We start from the raw sequence: 16,493 nt of genomic DNA, 5'->3' as shown, positions 1-16,493 counted from the left end.
AGGGGGTTACAGACTGCTGATGGTTGAATATCAGTAGTTTGAAGTGATTTTTTTCTACCCCATTAGTGATTAGAACTTGAAAATTCAAAAGGCACACAATATTATTCATTATTATATTTACAAGCCATTTAAAAATAAATACCACTTACATTGTTTTGGGGCTGTGGGGAGTTCGGATCAGGTTGGGATTATGGGTAGGAGTGTGGTGGACAAGAGTATTCTGACGATGCGGCATGTCTGCCAGATTGTTGAGCATGTTCTTACTCTACATTAACTCAATGAGCATCATGCAATACTGGGAATATTACATGTACACAAATTATCAGACTTTAAGAAAAATGGCTTACACAGGTTAAACATCCATCTGAACTAGCATGGCACAAAAACACTGTGGCAATAAGAAAGACCCCAAATCATACAGACATAAGTTTTGTTCTTTATTGGCTGAGGTGATCACTAACCAAAGGGATATAAAATCCATCAAAAACAAAAGTTACTTAATAATTTGTAATTTGCCATTTAATTTAGAGTATATATTTGATCCTCTTACGATAATTATTATTTTAGTTTCATTTGTTTTTTTGTTAGTTAATTTGTTTTAATTTCTGCTTTGAAGAAATTGAGCCAATTGTTTCAGAAGAAGATTCTAATTTTTCCCTTCTCTTTTTTTTTCATTTGTGACATGGCAAAAATAACAAGTATAACTTTGTGTTCATACAACTCTTCATTTCATGAATCATGGGTTAATGGAACACCATGGATCAGAATACATGGCTATACATTTTCTAATGGCACATGATTTCTAATAATAATAATGATAAATAATAAATTGAAATGATAATAAATTTCTTTCCCTTATCAAAAATAAATATATTTAATATTACAGAAAGGACTCCAATCAACATTTAAGAATTACCATAGTCTACTATACATTAACATACAAGTATCATAGATTACTATTCTATAAAAGAGTACTACATAAATATCATACATGGATGTGAAAGTATTACTGATTATTATTATATACTGTAAATATTACATAACTCAACTCTACAGAAATCTTGGTTTCCTATTTTATTGCTGCAGCTCCTTTTATGTTTGGGCTAAATTAACACAATATTTATGGAATAAATTAATTCAACTTACTTAGTGAATCAATATTTAAAAAGGCAACATTCTGCAAAATTGATGCAGCCAGTTAATCTGTGATTGCAGTTTGCATTAATACTTAAATTTCGAAGTATATATTTTATATGTATAAGTACAGTATATGGACCACATGTTGGTGGTCCAGAGAACATGAACATATGAACATGCATATGCATATGAACTGTAGATTTACACATTTACACGCAAGTTGGCAGTAACAGATGGCTAGTACCATTATACTTGCAAGCTGACACTGAGCATCTGGCATAATGCTACTGTTAACTAATTAACTAATTATTAAAGTCCTGACAAAACATTTTCATAATTAGTTTTTTTTATTATTAGCTGTAGCTTCTGTGATGAAAATAATAATGCAATAATAAATTCAAAGAATTCAGATTTTTTTTCCCCTGAATTTTTTTTTCAGTCCAATTTCAGTTGGGTGGGACTATATTTGGTAGAGGTGATGTCAGGTCTACCAGGGTACCATAATTCAAATTCAGTTATCTGTTTATTCAGCCTTACCACCACCATAGATATGACAGTGACTTCATTCCTGTTTATTCAGCTTCTTTGTGCCTGAATGTACACAAAACGCTGGTTACTGGCGTAACTGTGATTCTATTAATGGTGGAAGTTGCCAGAGACGGTCAGTGCATGGTGGAAAGAGTCACGGCTTGCTTATCATATCAAGAATCTCATATGATTCAGTCACACATGACCCTGACTGATGGCGTGTCGGACGCTATATCAGTTTCCACACAACTTAAGCATCTTACCCCAACTTCCTCACATGCTGGGATATGTGAAGAAAACAATTTCACTGTACTGTAATGTATATGTGATTAATAAAGACTCATTGTTGTCTGGCAATACAGCAGAGCTAACCAAAGGAATAGGGGCCACATTAAGCCGGTAAAACTTTGTGAACATGCAAGGTGATGCCCATGTGGCCACTGCACATATCTCAGAGAGGGGCACACCATGCAATGCTGTTCAAGATTTGGCCACTGCCCAAGTTGAATGACACCTGATAGATGTCGGAGCTGTACGGCCTGTCAAACGATATACCTTGTCAATAGTGTCTACCCAGTGAGCGAGCCTTTGCTACGACAAGGGTGCACCTCTTCTGCCGGGCCCAAAATAGATGAATAGTTGATCCATGGTATGCCATGAAGTGGTCCTTAGCACATATTGCCTTAACGCATGAACTGGACATAGGGCTGCCTGGAAGGCCTTGCCCTTTTGTCGAAACGCCGCCAACTGAATAGGCTGATTTGTGAACTGAGCTGACAATACCTTGGGCTGGAAAGCCAGGTTTGGCCAAAGTGTAACCTGATTATACTCTGGCCCCCACCTGTGGACTCATTGAGGGAGCATGCAACTTGCTGACCTTCCTGGTTGATGTTATGGCCACAAGGAAAGCAGTTTTCATAGAAAGATTCTTAATATCTGCTTGCTAAATCAGCTCATAGAGTGCTGAACACAAGCTGTCTAACACCACTGGGTATACACCACCCGTGGTGGTGGCTTAAGACACATAGCTCCCTTAAGAAAAGCCACCACTAGCCTTTTTGCACCTATCGACATCTGCCCCACAGGATCCCGGTGGGATGACAGAGCTGCCGTAAACACCTTAAGAGTAGCTAGGGAACATTCCGTGTCCAATAAGTACTGCAAGAATTCCAACACCATGCTGATGGGGCAGTCAACTTGGCTAAGAACTTGATCTGCACACCAGGAAACAAACAGTTTCCACTTACTGGCATAAGTGCAACATGTTGAAGGGGCCCTAGCACTCATGACAGTGTTCCTCACTTCTGCTGATCATTGGGAGAGCGTCCTCTCAACCCCAGGGGCCAGATGAATAGCTTCAATCTGTCCGGGGAAGGATGCCACAGCGCCCTGTTCATCTATGACTGCAGATACTTCTGAGCTGACAGTGGCTGAGGTGGACCAGTTGTGAGAGTTGATATAAGGCTGAACCAAGGCATCGCTGGTCAACAGGGGCCCACTAGAATGAGCCTGTGATGCTTCTTCTGTACACACCTCAGGATGGACCAGAAGAGTGGAATGGGGGGACGGCATAGAGAAGGAGGTCTGGCCATTTGTGGCCCAGTGAACCTTGTTCATCTTGCACTGAGAACTATAGCAGGCAGTGTGCCATTGCCTTGCTGGCAAAGAGGTCCATGGCTGCTGTTCCATAAGTCCTCCAGATTGCCTGGACCACCTCCCTGTGCAGACACCATTCCTCTTCAGGCCTTTGGCCCCGCGCAGGAAAGTGAGGCTGCCACACTGTTGCCACGGCTGAAGATGTGTGCTGCTTTGACTGACAGGAAGTGTTTGTCTGCCCACCACAGAAGCACTCATGTCAGCTGCAGTCAGGGTAGAGACCTTGTACCTCCCTAGTGATTAATTAAAAACTCCACTGTGGTGTTGTCCATCTTTATCAGAATGTGTCTTCCTGAGAGTTCCTGCCTGAAATGTGAAAAGTACTGCCCATAACTCCAGAAGGTTGATGTAAGATGCACCTAACTGTGGGGCCCAACTGCCCTGTATGCCTCGGTGTTGCCAAGGTCCCCCCCACCCATTGAGGGAAGCGTTCTCATGTGCACCAATTGTGCACCAGTGACAAACATCTTACTATCAACCAGCAATGAAATGGGTAAAGATTCAAAATCACTAGTTGGATGGCTGATGAGGCCACCGTGAGAAGGCCCACCAGCCATAGGAAGCTGATATAGTGCAGGTTACAATGAACCTGGAACCTTGCTAGGGTCTCCGCAAGGTCTTCCTTCTACCCAGGAAGCACACAGACTGGCACGGGGTGAGGCAGCTCTTGGGGGGAGAGAATCAGCATAACGTCCCTGTAAAGAAGTTCCAGTGCCAACTGAATGCACCGTGTGAAGAACCGGGGAGAAAGAGAGAGGCCAGACGGTAGGACTCGGAACTGATATGTCTTGTCCTGAAATGTGAACTGAAGTAAACTTCTGTGGTGCAGGGCAATGGAATATAGAAATATGCATCCTTCAAGTCCACCGAGGTGAACCACATTCCAGGTTCCATAGCATGTCAGACACAGTGAGTAGGCATAGGGTGAGTTAGTGGTGTAAAATGAGAGCGGAGTGCCTCTCCTCTTGATGATGAGTCAGGTTGGTCTATGATGTTGCGAAGTTGCATGCCAAACTAGGCCAGGGTAGTTTCCTGTTTGATGGTTTGTCAGGTGATCCTGAATTTTTTTCTTGGGGACTGCCAGATATACTTTTCTAGCCTAATGGAGCCCAAGCCTGGCAAGAAGCAATGGCTAGGGTTCCTGTTGTCCCGGTTTTGTGGCCCAGCACGCCAGTGGGCACAGTTCCATTATATCCCGGATCGTTACAAATACCTGGACAGTGACACAAATAAAGCTGTAATCTTTTCCAAAGCTCTGTTCCAATATTTAACCCACCCACCCCACCCCCTCACCCCAAAAAACAAACAAACAAACAAAAAAACATTTGGCTGTCTTTTAAAGAGAACACATTTAGCTCCTGTTTATAATCACCCGTCTATTGAGCCCATAAAATATCAAATATTGCACGTCTATGTAATCTTTATCCTGTGTGTAGTATAAAACATGTCAAATGACATATAGTGTTCATTAGCAGAGTAAAAGCTAACAAATCGCCTCCTATACACTAGGTTCTCTTTGTAAGGGAGATGTCATGTAAACTCCAGTTTTTTCAACAGCATCAAATGATCACAGTACTGTATAGAGGTTCTTAATGAGATAATGGATAAACATGGATTATCAAAGGTTTTTTATTATTATTATTATTATTATTATTTTATTTTTTAACATTTTTTACATCAAAGCTGTTGATGTAAAAATGGATTGGACAACAGAGGGCAGTCAATTCCATAAGCTGTTTGCTTCTGTGCAGGCTCCACAAAATAATCATTAAGAAATATAGAACAGTGTTGTGGTTTTATGTTAGCTCATCTATCTGAATATTACGTCACATGTACATGTACATGTATATGTGTATGTATATGTATATGTACAGTATATTTGAACATAGTTAGCACTGGTGGAGAAATATAAAAATACGCCACTACGAGATTTGCTTGGAGGCTGAGGAGCAGCACACTGGGAGTTGGACAGAGCCAGTGTGCTTTCATCTCTCTGATAAGAGCAAATGAGAACATTCATGCCAGAGCCTATGCTCCTGATGGACTAGCCCACACTTTACACTAATTAAATGAATGACATGATTAAAGGCGATGAGTGTTGTCAAATACCTGCTTACAATATATTAATGTGAGTTTGTATACACTGAGTTGATTTTTAGAGATAAACTAGAGGATTGGAATACAGTACAATATATTGTAAATGGAAATATAGGTAATGTTAGGTTATTCAGAAGTCCTGTAACATAATTATGAACTGTAATTGATTTACTTTTTCCTAAAACCATTATTATTAGTCTTCTTTAGTATTCTACATTTGTAAACTGTGTTAAAAGTCCTAGGCTAATTTTACATGACGCATTTATTTATTTATTTATTTATTTAATTTTTTTTTTTTTTTCACAATGTTAGATCATAATAAACCTGAATACATGTTTGTATGCATCATATGACATGATATGTTTCATTCTCCACATAATAACTGCCATAAAGTCTCTCATTTCTAATCATTCAATAATTTAATATTCGTGGGCTGGGTACATGGTAGACAACAATCCATTAATATTTTTTTATAATGTTACTAGCGCTTTAAAACATTATGAATTCCACTGAATGTGGTTAATCAACCTCTACTTCAGCAAATGCTAAAGTCACTTTCTATTATCTTAATAACATCTAACAAATAACTGCCAATCAAATAAATAATCTTATTGCCCACTGATTCATAAAAATTAACGTACATCTCTCAAGGCATTTATTTACCCAGGGAACACTTCTCTTCATAGTATAAGATAATATTTAATAGATAATAATAATTGTGTGATATAGATTATTTGATATTTATTCTGCTTTAGATATGTTATGGGCTATGCTACATTACAAATATTTCTGAAATTTACCACCCAGAATTCTACAGTACACAATAGTATAATTTCAAAGCTTTGTCATAAAGGTTTTTTTTTTTTAAATTCATGAGAGCAAAAGCACTGACAAAGGGCCAGGAGGGACAGATGGATGAACAGAATGAGGAGTGGGAAGAGGGGAAGGAAAAGTCATCTTCACCTCCCCATTACATACACTTGTACCAGCAAATCACTAACAACATGGTGTCTTATCCTCAACTCAGCTGAGTCCAGGATTGACTTTTATACTCGACTCTCTGTAGCTGAATTGAATGGTCTCCTTGCTGTGTCACGGTAATTCTGCCTTGCTGGAATTAACTGCCAGCCCAAATAATAAAACCTGTCTTTTTTTAGAGAATGTCTAACACACATTTAATGATTTTTTCAATTCCTCCAGCTGAACATAAAAAACATTTAATTTAAATAAGCACATATCTTGGCAAGGTGGCAATGACTCATACATTACTTGATACAGAGAAGGAAGCATTTACATTTGCTCACTTGATTTTTTGACATATGGCTAAAGCCTATCGATAGACTGCTGATTATATCATCATCAGTTTGGAACAACAGTTTATTATTTAAGAACACTGCAATTATTTCTCACAGGCTCCCTTTCTCTTTTTTCCTCTCACTCTCTTTCTCTCTCTCTCTCTCTCTCTCTCTCTCTCTCTCACACACACACACACACACACATACACACACACACACAGAGGAGAGAGGAGAGAGGAGAGACCGAGAGAGAGAAAGAGAATTCATGTTCTGTAATTGGACCCTACTAACAGCTGAAGACAGTTCTTAAGTCGTAACCTTTCATTTCCTGTTATAAGCTAAATGGCATCAGCTATAGACTTATAGTTACCTAAAGCTGCAATTTCTGGGGCTGGGCACCTGCAGGCAGTTAGCTTCACTGCAGTGGGTCGGAGAATGCTAAACAGTCTGTAGCCAGGAGGACAGGCCAGGACTCTGACAGACCTAGAGATCTTAATTGTACCCTAATACCCTCTCATTAACAAGGCTTTGTGAGGAAAACGAGTATCTTCACCATCCCTTTATCTGGAGCTAAGAAGAAACAGATTTATTTACAAGGGAAGATGCAAGGAATATACAAAAAAGCACCAAAGCAGTACTAAGGAACAGAACAAAATGAAGAAAGAGCAAAGCAATAAAATCTCTTCATCAATGGCTGCAAAAAATGCCATATAGTGTAATCCTTACAAGGTACTGCATCCTTATTTGAGATAAACTTGTTATGGTGTGTACATTCTCTGCATGATATCTTGCAACTTGCACAAACACAAATGATTCAGAGACTAAATCTTATGTTTATATTTCAACATTACTGATCTCTGGTGAAAGCCACATAAAACAAGATCAAAAGATGCGTGATAAAAAATACACCTAAATGATCTGAAGCCTTCTTATATTTATGTTCATATAACAGTAATCATGGCAAGTTGATGGATTTTGTAATGTTTTTATTCCCTATTTTGACAAGGCTAGATTAGAGAGATCAACATAAAACTTTGCAAGTTACAACATGATTGCATCACTTGCATAGACTCTGACACACTTTCTGCACTGCACGGAACACTGTGAACAGACTGAGTCATTAATAAAACAGCCCTCAGATCAGTCTTTTAACAGATTTAACATCTTCAGACACATCCTAACTTCTGTGGTTTTTATTTTCATTTCAAGGCCTGTAATGTAACAATATCAATAAAGTACAGGAAGCAATCATTACATATACATTAAACATTGAAAATGTACATGGGGGAAATACCAGAGACACCATTTACAGTGGCAGAACACAAATAAATGATGGAATATGTTGTTACATCTAGATACAGCCACTTACACTGACCACCGTTTATATAGTGAGAGCTACAGGATATTCCTCACTGGATTCTTTTCTTCTTTTTTTTCAGACCATTCTTTGTAAACTCTATAGACTGCTGTTCATAAAAATCCCAAGAGATGAGCAGAATCTGAAACAGTCAAACCAATCAGTCTGGCACCAACAACCATGCCAAGGTCAAAGTCACTTAAAGTACATTACAGATGTTCCTATTAAAGTAACATAATACACAAAATATTTTTATTAGAATTTAAGAAAAATCTCACAAATGATACATCATTATATTTAAACCACATTTAATAATAATTAAATTGACAAAAAATATATAAAATCACCAACTAATCTAAATGAAACACTTACACTTCCTGTCTCTTCTGCCAGTGACCATACAATGTACACATAAATATAGGGTTTTGCATTTATTCCATTTCTGTCTTTTTTCCACTTCATAATACATACTCTTTTCAGTATCTGAGAGATTATTTTATCTTTACTCTGTTATTTTCCTCATTCTTCTCTCCTGACTATCTCCCTTATACAGTATAACCACACTGCATTCACTTATCTCACTGACTTTCATTGACAAATATGAGTGGTCCTCTAGAGGTGGGACTGCCCATCTGTCTGTAAACATTAGGCTGTCCTAGATTGGTCTGCAATAGGTTGAGTCCTCCACCTGATAGATCAAAACTTGGCTGGTTGTAGAGCCTCTGTCCAAAGCCTGTTCCAGATTGGTCAAAACTGCTTTGACTGTACTGCCTGAAACTATCGCTGCGTTTCTCAGAGGGCGTTCTGGAGGGGTAGCGCTGACCGGACTTGTGTAAACCTGTTTCTTTGTAGGCAAACCAAATGTTACCAGCCCACAGGAAGAAATTCAGAAAGCCAAATGCCTGGGGGTGAGAAGAGATAGTTCAGAGTCATAAAGCAAATGTGAGATAAGAAGTAATGCAGTTCATTTGTTTTAAATAATTTATAATTGGCTTTGACACACTTTCTGTTCTTTTCTTTGAGGTTTTCTTGATTGATGATGGTCATATTTTTGTAGTAATATTAAACCTGATACAATGGAACAGGCATATTTCAAAACATTGAATTTCATACAATTGCCACAATATTGCTTTGTAATTTGTAACAGCGTAATCCAAAATATTGAAAGCAATATTCAAAGAGCCTAATGGTGTTTGTTCTAAAATCTAATGAGTTTATTTAAACTCAAATAAAAGATACTTTCAACGTATATTATTTTAGCCTGTCTTTAAACATCTTAAAATGCTTATAGAATCCCTTGTTTGTCCCTGACACAATTTAAGATTATCAGAGATTTTTGATTCTGATATTAGCAAGGGTTTAGCAAAGGCTTGCAAAATAGTGAACTATAGATTCAAGATCTGTTGCCTGTAAACTTTGCTTATACTCATACTGTAGACTCAAAACACATACCACTGATACATTAAGACTGGTCCAGGTTGGCTCCTCTAGTGTCTCACACAAGTTCTGCTCATCTCTGCAGGCAGACATTAGCATCTGTATCAGACTCACATCCATGGCTGTCTTCACTCCGGAGAGAGTTTTAGCCCAGGCTATCGAGCTCACAAGCCACAGACCCGAGAAAATCACAGTAACCAGGCAATCCTGTGGAGAATTAAAATTTTTGTGAAATGATAGTGGAAACACTGGAAGAGGCTTTATTTGTTCGTTATATTTTATAGCTAGGCACTTTCCTTAAATCTCTTACAGAGGAGTATTTGTTATTTCACAAAGGGTTTCTTTTTCATGATACACTTATTTTCATATATAAATTTTTTGCATGTAGGGCAATGTGGTTTAAAATGACATCACTTATATGACTGTATAGATGAGGTATGACATCAATTATATGAATTGTGTTTAAGATTTTTATTATTTTATTATTATTATTTAAAAAGATTTTTACAATTCTTTTGACATGTCACATAAGGTACTGAAATGCACAAACTTTTTTTAATCACTATTATTTACATGTGAACACGTTATTCAAGTCCATGTGTAAAATAACAAAATAAAGTGAAATATGCGATTTTGATGTAAGGGATTTTGTCAATTGTGTCATTCTAAAAAAGAAACGCACTCACGACTAGAGGACCTCTGTTCTTCTCTCTGTACTTGTTCTGGTAGAAAATGTAGACTACTGTAGCTAGGAGCGCGTAGAGAAATGCTAACACAGACACAGTAACAAAGAATTGCGCTGAAGAAGAGTAGTCTCCCTCAAGGAAGATCGTCTCATACCTCTTACCCTCACAGAGAGGAACATTGAAGTGCACCTGCTGCAGTCTGGAAGAACAACATACGAGAAGTTGCAGCATGTTGTATAACATGCCATAACAGACTCATACTATACATATTCATAAAATATTAATTTAGCCATTTACAAGCCAATGTATTGTCTGCCCATGTACCACACACTGAAGATGATATAATCCCTGTGTGACCTTGTGGTCTCTACAACAATAATGCATGTTTATACTTATACAAAAGACCACTAAATATGCAGTTATGTTCAAGTCATCTTGTCCTCATTACTTGTTAGACTGGATATTATACTTGAAGGAGAATAATATAGATATCTTACATTTCATGCCATGTAAAATTAGCATGATTTCTTTATGCTTTCCTTTTCTTAATTTCACTTGTAATCCTGGTATCAAGATCTGGTAATCAAGGTCCTTTTTTGATTATTTGACTTGCTTATATTTCTGACTTATCTTTAAACAATATCTTATGTTAATTTATGCTATATTACATTTATATATCTTATGTTCACTTGTAAATATCTTATGTTAAATTGAAGAAGAAAAAAGATTAAATGAAGAAACAGAAATTAACAGCAGTTTAAAGTGATTGTAATTTACAGGTAATTGTAAAACATGTTATAATGTGCTTTTTTTAGAGAGAAATGTTATGCTTTCTTTAAACTTGTTATGATTCAAAGAGCAGTGAACTTTAAACTTTGTTAGAAAACTCAGGCTTTTGTTAGAAAAATCTTCACAAATTAAATTACCAAATGCAACATAAGGCAATATAATTCTCTCTTATTGCAACACATTCTCTACAATATATAGGTTTTAGTAATTTGTTTAATAAAAAAAAACAACATTTGATTAATTTCAATTATTTAATTTTTTTATGGTTAAAGATCTTTGTTTGTGTGGTTGCTTTTTCCAAATTTATCCTTTCTCACTAAATTTAGTCATCAGCCCTTGCAACTGTCACTTCATATCATAAGACAATGCAAGTGTGGGAGGGCAAAAGCTTCACACACTTCCTCTGAGGCATTTGATGTTATGGACATATTTTTGAGACCCCAGTGACTACCAACCTCTGCTTTATTGAAAGCGGTCTGCTCAAGTGTTCACTACATTTTATGGGTTTATGCTACCACAGACACGACTATCATCTGTTGATCTGTGAATTTGAAGACATGAAGAGAAAAAATTAAACTCACCTGAATGGATAGCCAAAATTGATGCTGATGTTTCTTTGGGTTTTATCCATGCATTCCACTTTAACCGTTATCTGGCCAGAATATCCCCCACATGTTGCAAATGCACAAACAGCAAAAAGCTGTCGAAGCGATGTGAATCAACAAGTCAAATAATAAAAAAAACAACAACCCTAGTACATAATTCTCAGTGTCCTCTCTCTCTCTCTCTCTCTCTCTCTCTCTCTCACGCTCTGCTTTTCTAGTATGCTCTTCACAAGCTTTATTATTAAGCAGAAGAGAAATAGAAGTGTTTTTTTGAGTCTGTCCAAGAAATACCCCCATCCTTACAATACATATGTTAAATTCAAATCTAAAAATTATTAGCATGTTTAAAGTGCATAATAAACTGTAAAGTAAAGGCATAGATACAACCTCAGAATAATGGAACCTGTTTGAAAGAATGAACTAAATAATGAGCATGAAATGCTCATACCTATAGAAAACCGAATCATAATAATAAAACACACACGTACTCAGATATATAGAAATACTATACACAGTATAATACTGATTAGCGATTAGAATCGATCTTCCAGTGAGAGCAGATAAATTATTCAGAAAGGAAAAACTACAAACAGCGGAGACAGATGCTGGGACCCCTCACAGTGATTAAATCTGATTAAATAATCAAACCTTTTATCAGACGTTCACACAAACACAACAAATGATAATTACTGAATGCATTTTTTTTATCATAAATATGTATGTATATAATTATATATGCCACTTATACTACAAACACAAAATTATTTGAAAGTTAAACAAATCACAAGATGTCTTTGTAAGTAAATTTATGTAGTCTTACCGGAGCGAATATGACCATACACATTGAGGAAGATGACTGATCATCAGTTAGTATATCTCTCAGTAAAGGAATGAAAGCCTGCTCCCATGTAAAGCTTCAGATAGTGACTGAGAATTCACTACACAGATGCTTCTACACAGGAGCCAGGCAGAGTATGTGTTGTGTGTATGAGAGAGAAACAGAGAGGTAGAGAGAGAGAGAGAGAGAGAGAGAGAGAGAGAGAGAATTTCTCAATTCATTATTATGGAATATTTGGCATGTCCACATACACTGGTTCACATATATGGATATAATACTTCTTAAATGAAGCTCTGAATGACATTTATTATCATAAATCTAAACCATAATATGTGGTTTATATATGTGTAGTGGCTTGAGAGACAAGGAAACAGCAACAAGCTTAATTAAGTTAATACAACATCCTCCATCATTAAGCACTCCCTCTGTTTATATGTTTATATGAAACATATACATATATGTTGATGTATTTATTTTCAATAGAAACATATGTGTCACTGTTATTGGTGGTCCTGAATTTGGTATGCTTCATTTGCCCAAGTAGTATACCAATAATAGTCGTACTCAACAAAAATATGGAAAAGCTTTCAGTTCTGAAGTATAGCATTCATACACTGTCCAACTAAAAGAGCTGAAAAAAGGCTTAAGCCTCCTTGCAGAAGTGACCAGATTTGATCTAAAATGTACTGCTTATTCTTTTTCTGTGTAATGTAAAAAAATTTCAGGGTTTCTCAAAGCAAAACGTCTGTTCCCTGAAAAGGGAACGAAACATTGCGTGAGCGTCATGCTGTGAGAAATGCCCTCGTATGTGACCGGTATCCGAAATCTGAAAATGTGTAAAATCCCACCTATTTATAGGCCTTCCATGGTGAGGTGACATGGCATTTTCGCACGTCGCATTACTATAAAATGATGCCTGTAAACCACATTATCATCCTCTATTATCTGAAGAAAAATTATATTCACAGGCATGCCCCAGTATGACAAAGCTACACAACGTCTCATTCCTTAACGGGGAACAGGGCAACCCTGATATTCCCTTTAAAAGGGAACTCAACGTTGCAAGAGCTTCATGCTGTGGGATTGAGTATACCCACTCTGTCATACTGGGGGTATGGCCTGTCACAGAGGCTCCATCAATAGGTGCATGGCTGGCTGAAATGGTGGCCACATAGACTCTAATTGCAGAAGGAGCCAACCATGCTGAGAAACGTTTCTGTAAGAACTCTGGGACTGTAGCCATTTTGCAGTATACAGGGTACAAACTCAGTTGAGAAACCAAAATCTATGAGCTGGTGTCCCTCTGGGGCCAGACTCACAGTATCCATGGTTCTGCCTGAGGGTGATAAATCAACCCTCTAGCTTGAGACAATAGATCCCTGCGAATGGGAATCTCCCAGGAACTGCCATCTTTCAGAGATATTATCTCAGCTGGCCCATAAGGCCAAACTATAATACCAAATGAATGTGTGTGGCGTAGACCACCTCGCCATAGCACTCACATCCTGTAAGGGTACCCCTTAGATAAAGCCTTTGAGGAGGCGACCAACCTAGTGGAACGAGCCCCTATGCCCAGAGGCGTAACAAGGATGCATACCTCATAAGCAATAGAGATTGCTTCCACTATCCAAATAGAGATGCACTGCTTTGACGTAGCATCACCTCTACTGTCACTGTCACAAACAAACCAGCAACTGCTCCGACTTACACCATTGGCTGAAGTGGTGGACGTAAGTACAAAGAGACCTCACTGGACACAGTAGGTGCAAGCTTCCTCGTTCTGGTGTAAGGAACAGAGGAGGGGAGTAAGCCTGCAACACTACTGGCTGGGCAGCAGACGTAGGCACTTAGGAATAATCCAGCCTAGGATATAGAGAGGCCTTGGCAAATCCAGGCGCAAAGTCAAGGCAGGAAGGGGCAACAGAGATGTCAGGGCTCGCAAAAGGTGCTACCTTTAGAGTCAGAAGCTTCTCTGAAGCGGACTCTAAGGGCTCAAATGGGGCAGCTGACAGACCTTACTGGACCACAGAAGGTCCCAGGAAGGTATGCATGGTCTGCAGATGGGCCTCAGCCATCTGACACCACACATACACCTCGATGTTGCAGGATGTTTCCCCACAGAGACTCCATCAATAGGGGCGTGGCTGGCAAAAATGGCAGCCATGTAGACCCTAATTGTAGAAGGAGTCAACCCTGCTGAGAAATGTTCCTGTAAGAACTCCAGGACTGTAGCTATTGCGCAGTTACTAGGACTCACTGGTGTTCCTCACACCACAATAAAAAGTTGTTATTTGAATGCATACAATCTTCTTGTGGATGGTGCTCTAGCATTTAACATGGTCTCTACAACCCCAGTTGAGAGTTTGGAATCTCTGAGCTTGTGCCCCTCAGGGACCAGTCTCACAGGTTCCATAGTTCTGAGACAATAGATCCCTTTGAATGGGAATCTCCCAGGGAGTGCCATCCAGCAGAGATATTATCTCCAAAAACCGAATTCGAGCTGCTGCTATTAGCAGCAGATGTAGTGTAATCTTGGTGAACTCTTGCTAGAGCCTGTAGGAGCAGAGCAATCAGGGGAAAGGCATACAGACATGACCTCGGCCACGTGTGTATCATGGCATCCAGCCCTGACCTTTGGGGTTTTTTTGGTACAGGAGAAGTGAGGGGGGACCACAGCGAGCAGCGTGCTGTCTCCTCAGAGGCAAATACATCCCCTTCCGCTTGGCCGAACCTCTGCCATATGGACTCACCCACTTGTGGATGGAGCCTCCAATCCCTGGGCCTCAGCCCCTGCCTCGACAGGATGCCTGCGCCCATACTCTGGTTGCCTGGAGTACATTGAATCTGGAATCCATAGAGACTGAGGGGATGCCCAGACCTTCCTTTATCTTGCTCAATGTTGGTAGGATTGCCTTACACATGTTGGGGATAGACATTGTATTCGAATCCCATATAACTCCTAGAAAAGTCACTCTCGACTGGAGAAGCAACTTTCCCTGAGGTTCAGACTGAGCCCCAAGCTCCACACGTGAACGAGAACAACATCCCTGCCCTCCCCCGTAATAAACAAGAGCAAGGAATAACACTTCCTGAACTCTCTCTGTGACTCATACATATATATATATATATATATATATATATATATATATATATATATATATATATATATATATATATATATATATATATATATATATATTGTGTGTGTGTGTGTGTGTGTGTGTGTGTGTGTGTGTGTGTGTGAAAAATAGAGAGGAGGTGAAAAGTTTTTAGGAGCGTTCACACAAACAGCCGACATGCTCTCTTTCACTGAAGAAAATAAGGCTGATGATGTGGTTTATAGACACCGTTTTATAGTCATGCGAAATGCCACGTCACCTGACTACACCTGACTGCCTATAAATAGGACTGATTTTACACAGACTTCAGATACCAGTCATGCATGAGGGCGCTTCCCACAGTGTGAAGAGTTCTCTTTGAAAGCACTGCACCATACTGTTATGGTGCAGTACATAACAGTATTTCATGCTGAGGATTAGCTTATCTTCTTCATCAGCATTCTTTCTCTTTTCATATTAAAACCACATTCTAAGTTCCTGCTTAGCCAACGCCTGTAATTCTCCATCTAGGAGGGTTTTTTTTTCTTTTTTCATTTAACCTTATAATTGCTTATGTGGTCTTTTCAACTCACTAATGATCGCCTGTTAGCAGAGATGAGTACTGACCTTTTTCAAGTCAACAAACTGCAAAACATTTGTCTCATTTATGTATTTGTGATATGCTCTTTGAACATATGGATGGATAAATAAGAGTTTGTATCTAATTTCTTTCAAATGTTTCACAAAAAAATGAAAAGATAATTCTCTCACTGATTAGTATTGTTTTGTTTATTGTTAAACATTTGTATGACATTTCCAGGATTCAATATGCAGCTAGTTCAGCTAATTGGAGAAGGAGAGCAATGAAACATCAATTTCTTTTTCTTTTGTGAATCAAATAATTATCATATATAATTAGATGTCACTTACTCATCCTGTACCTTCACAAATGTCACAGGCAGTCATTCAA

At 38.4% G+C, this 16,493-nt stretch overlaps 1 protein-coding gene across 1 annotated transcript; it reads right to left on the bottom strand.

Annotated features, from left to right (window-relative positions):
• Positions 1-7,714: 7,714 nt before the first annotated feature.
• synprb (synaptoporin b) lies at positions 7,715-12,537 on the bottom strand. The gene is made up of 5 exons (XM_017479308.3): positions 12,408-12,537; positions 11,564-11,682; positions 10,194-10,392; positions 9,523-9,714; positions 7,715-8,972 (listed from the first exon to the last, which is right to left on the bottom strand). The coding sequence occupies exons 1-5, from the start codon at positions 12,429-12,431 to the stop codon at positions 8,649-8,651; spliced, it is 858 nt and encodes a 285-aa protein (XP_017334797.1). The 5' UTR covers positions 12,432-12,537; the 3' UTR covers positions 7,715-8,648.
• Between the last annotated feature and the right edge of the window lie 3,956 nt (positions 12,538-16,493).

This window comes from Ictalurus punctatus, chromosome 11 (genome assembly GCF_001660625.3).
Source record: "Ictalurus punctatus breed USDA103 chromosome 11, Coco_2.0, whole genome shotgun sequence".
In the NCBI taxonomy this organism is placed as follows: Eukaryota; Metazoa; Chordata; class Actinopteri; order Siluriformes; family Ictaluridae; genus Ictalurus; species Ictalurus punctatus.
Note: the sequence above shows the minus strand (reverse complement) of the source record. Positions and strands in the feature narration are given on the sequence as shown.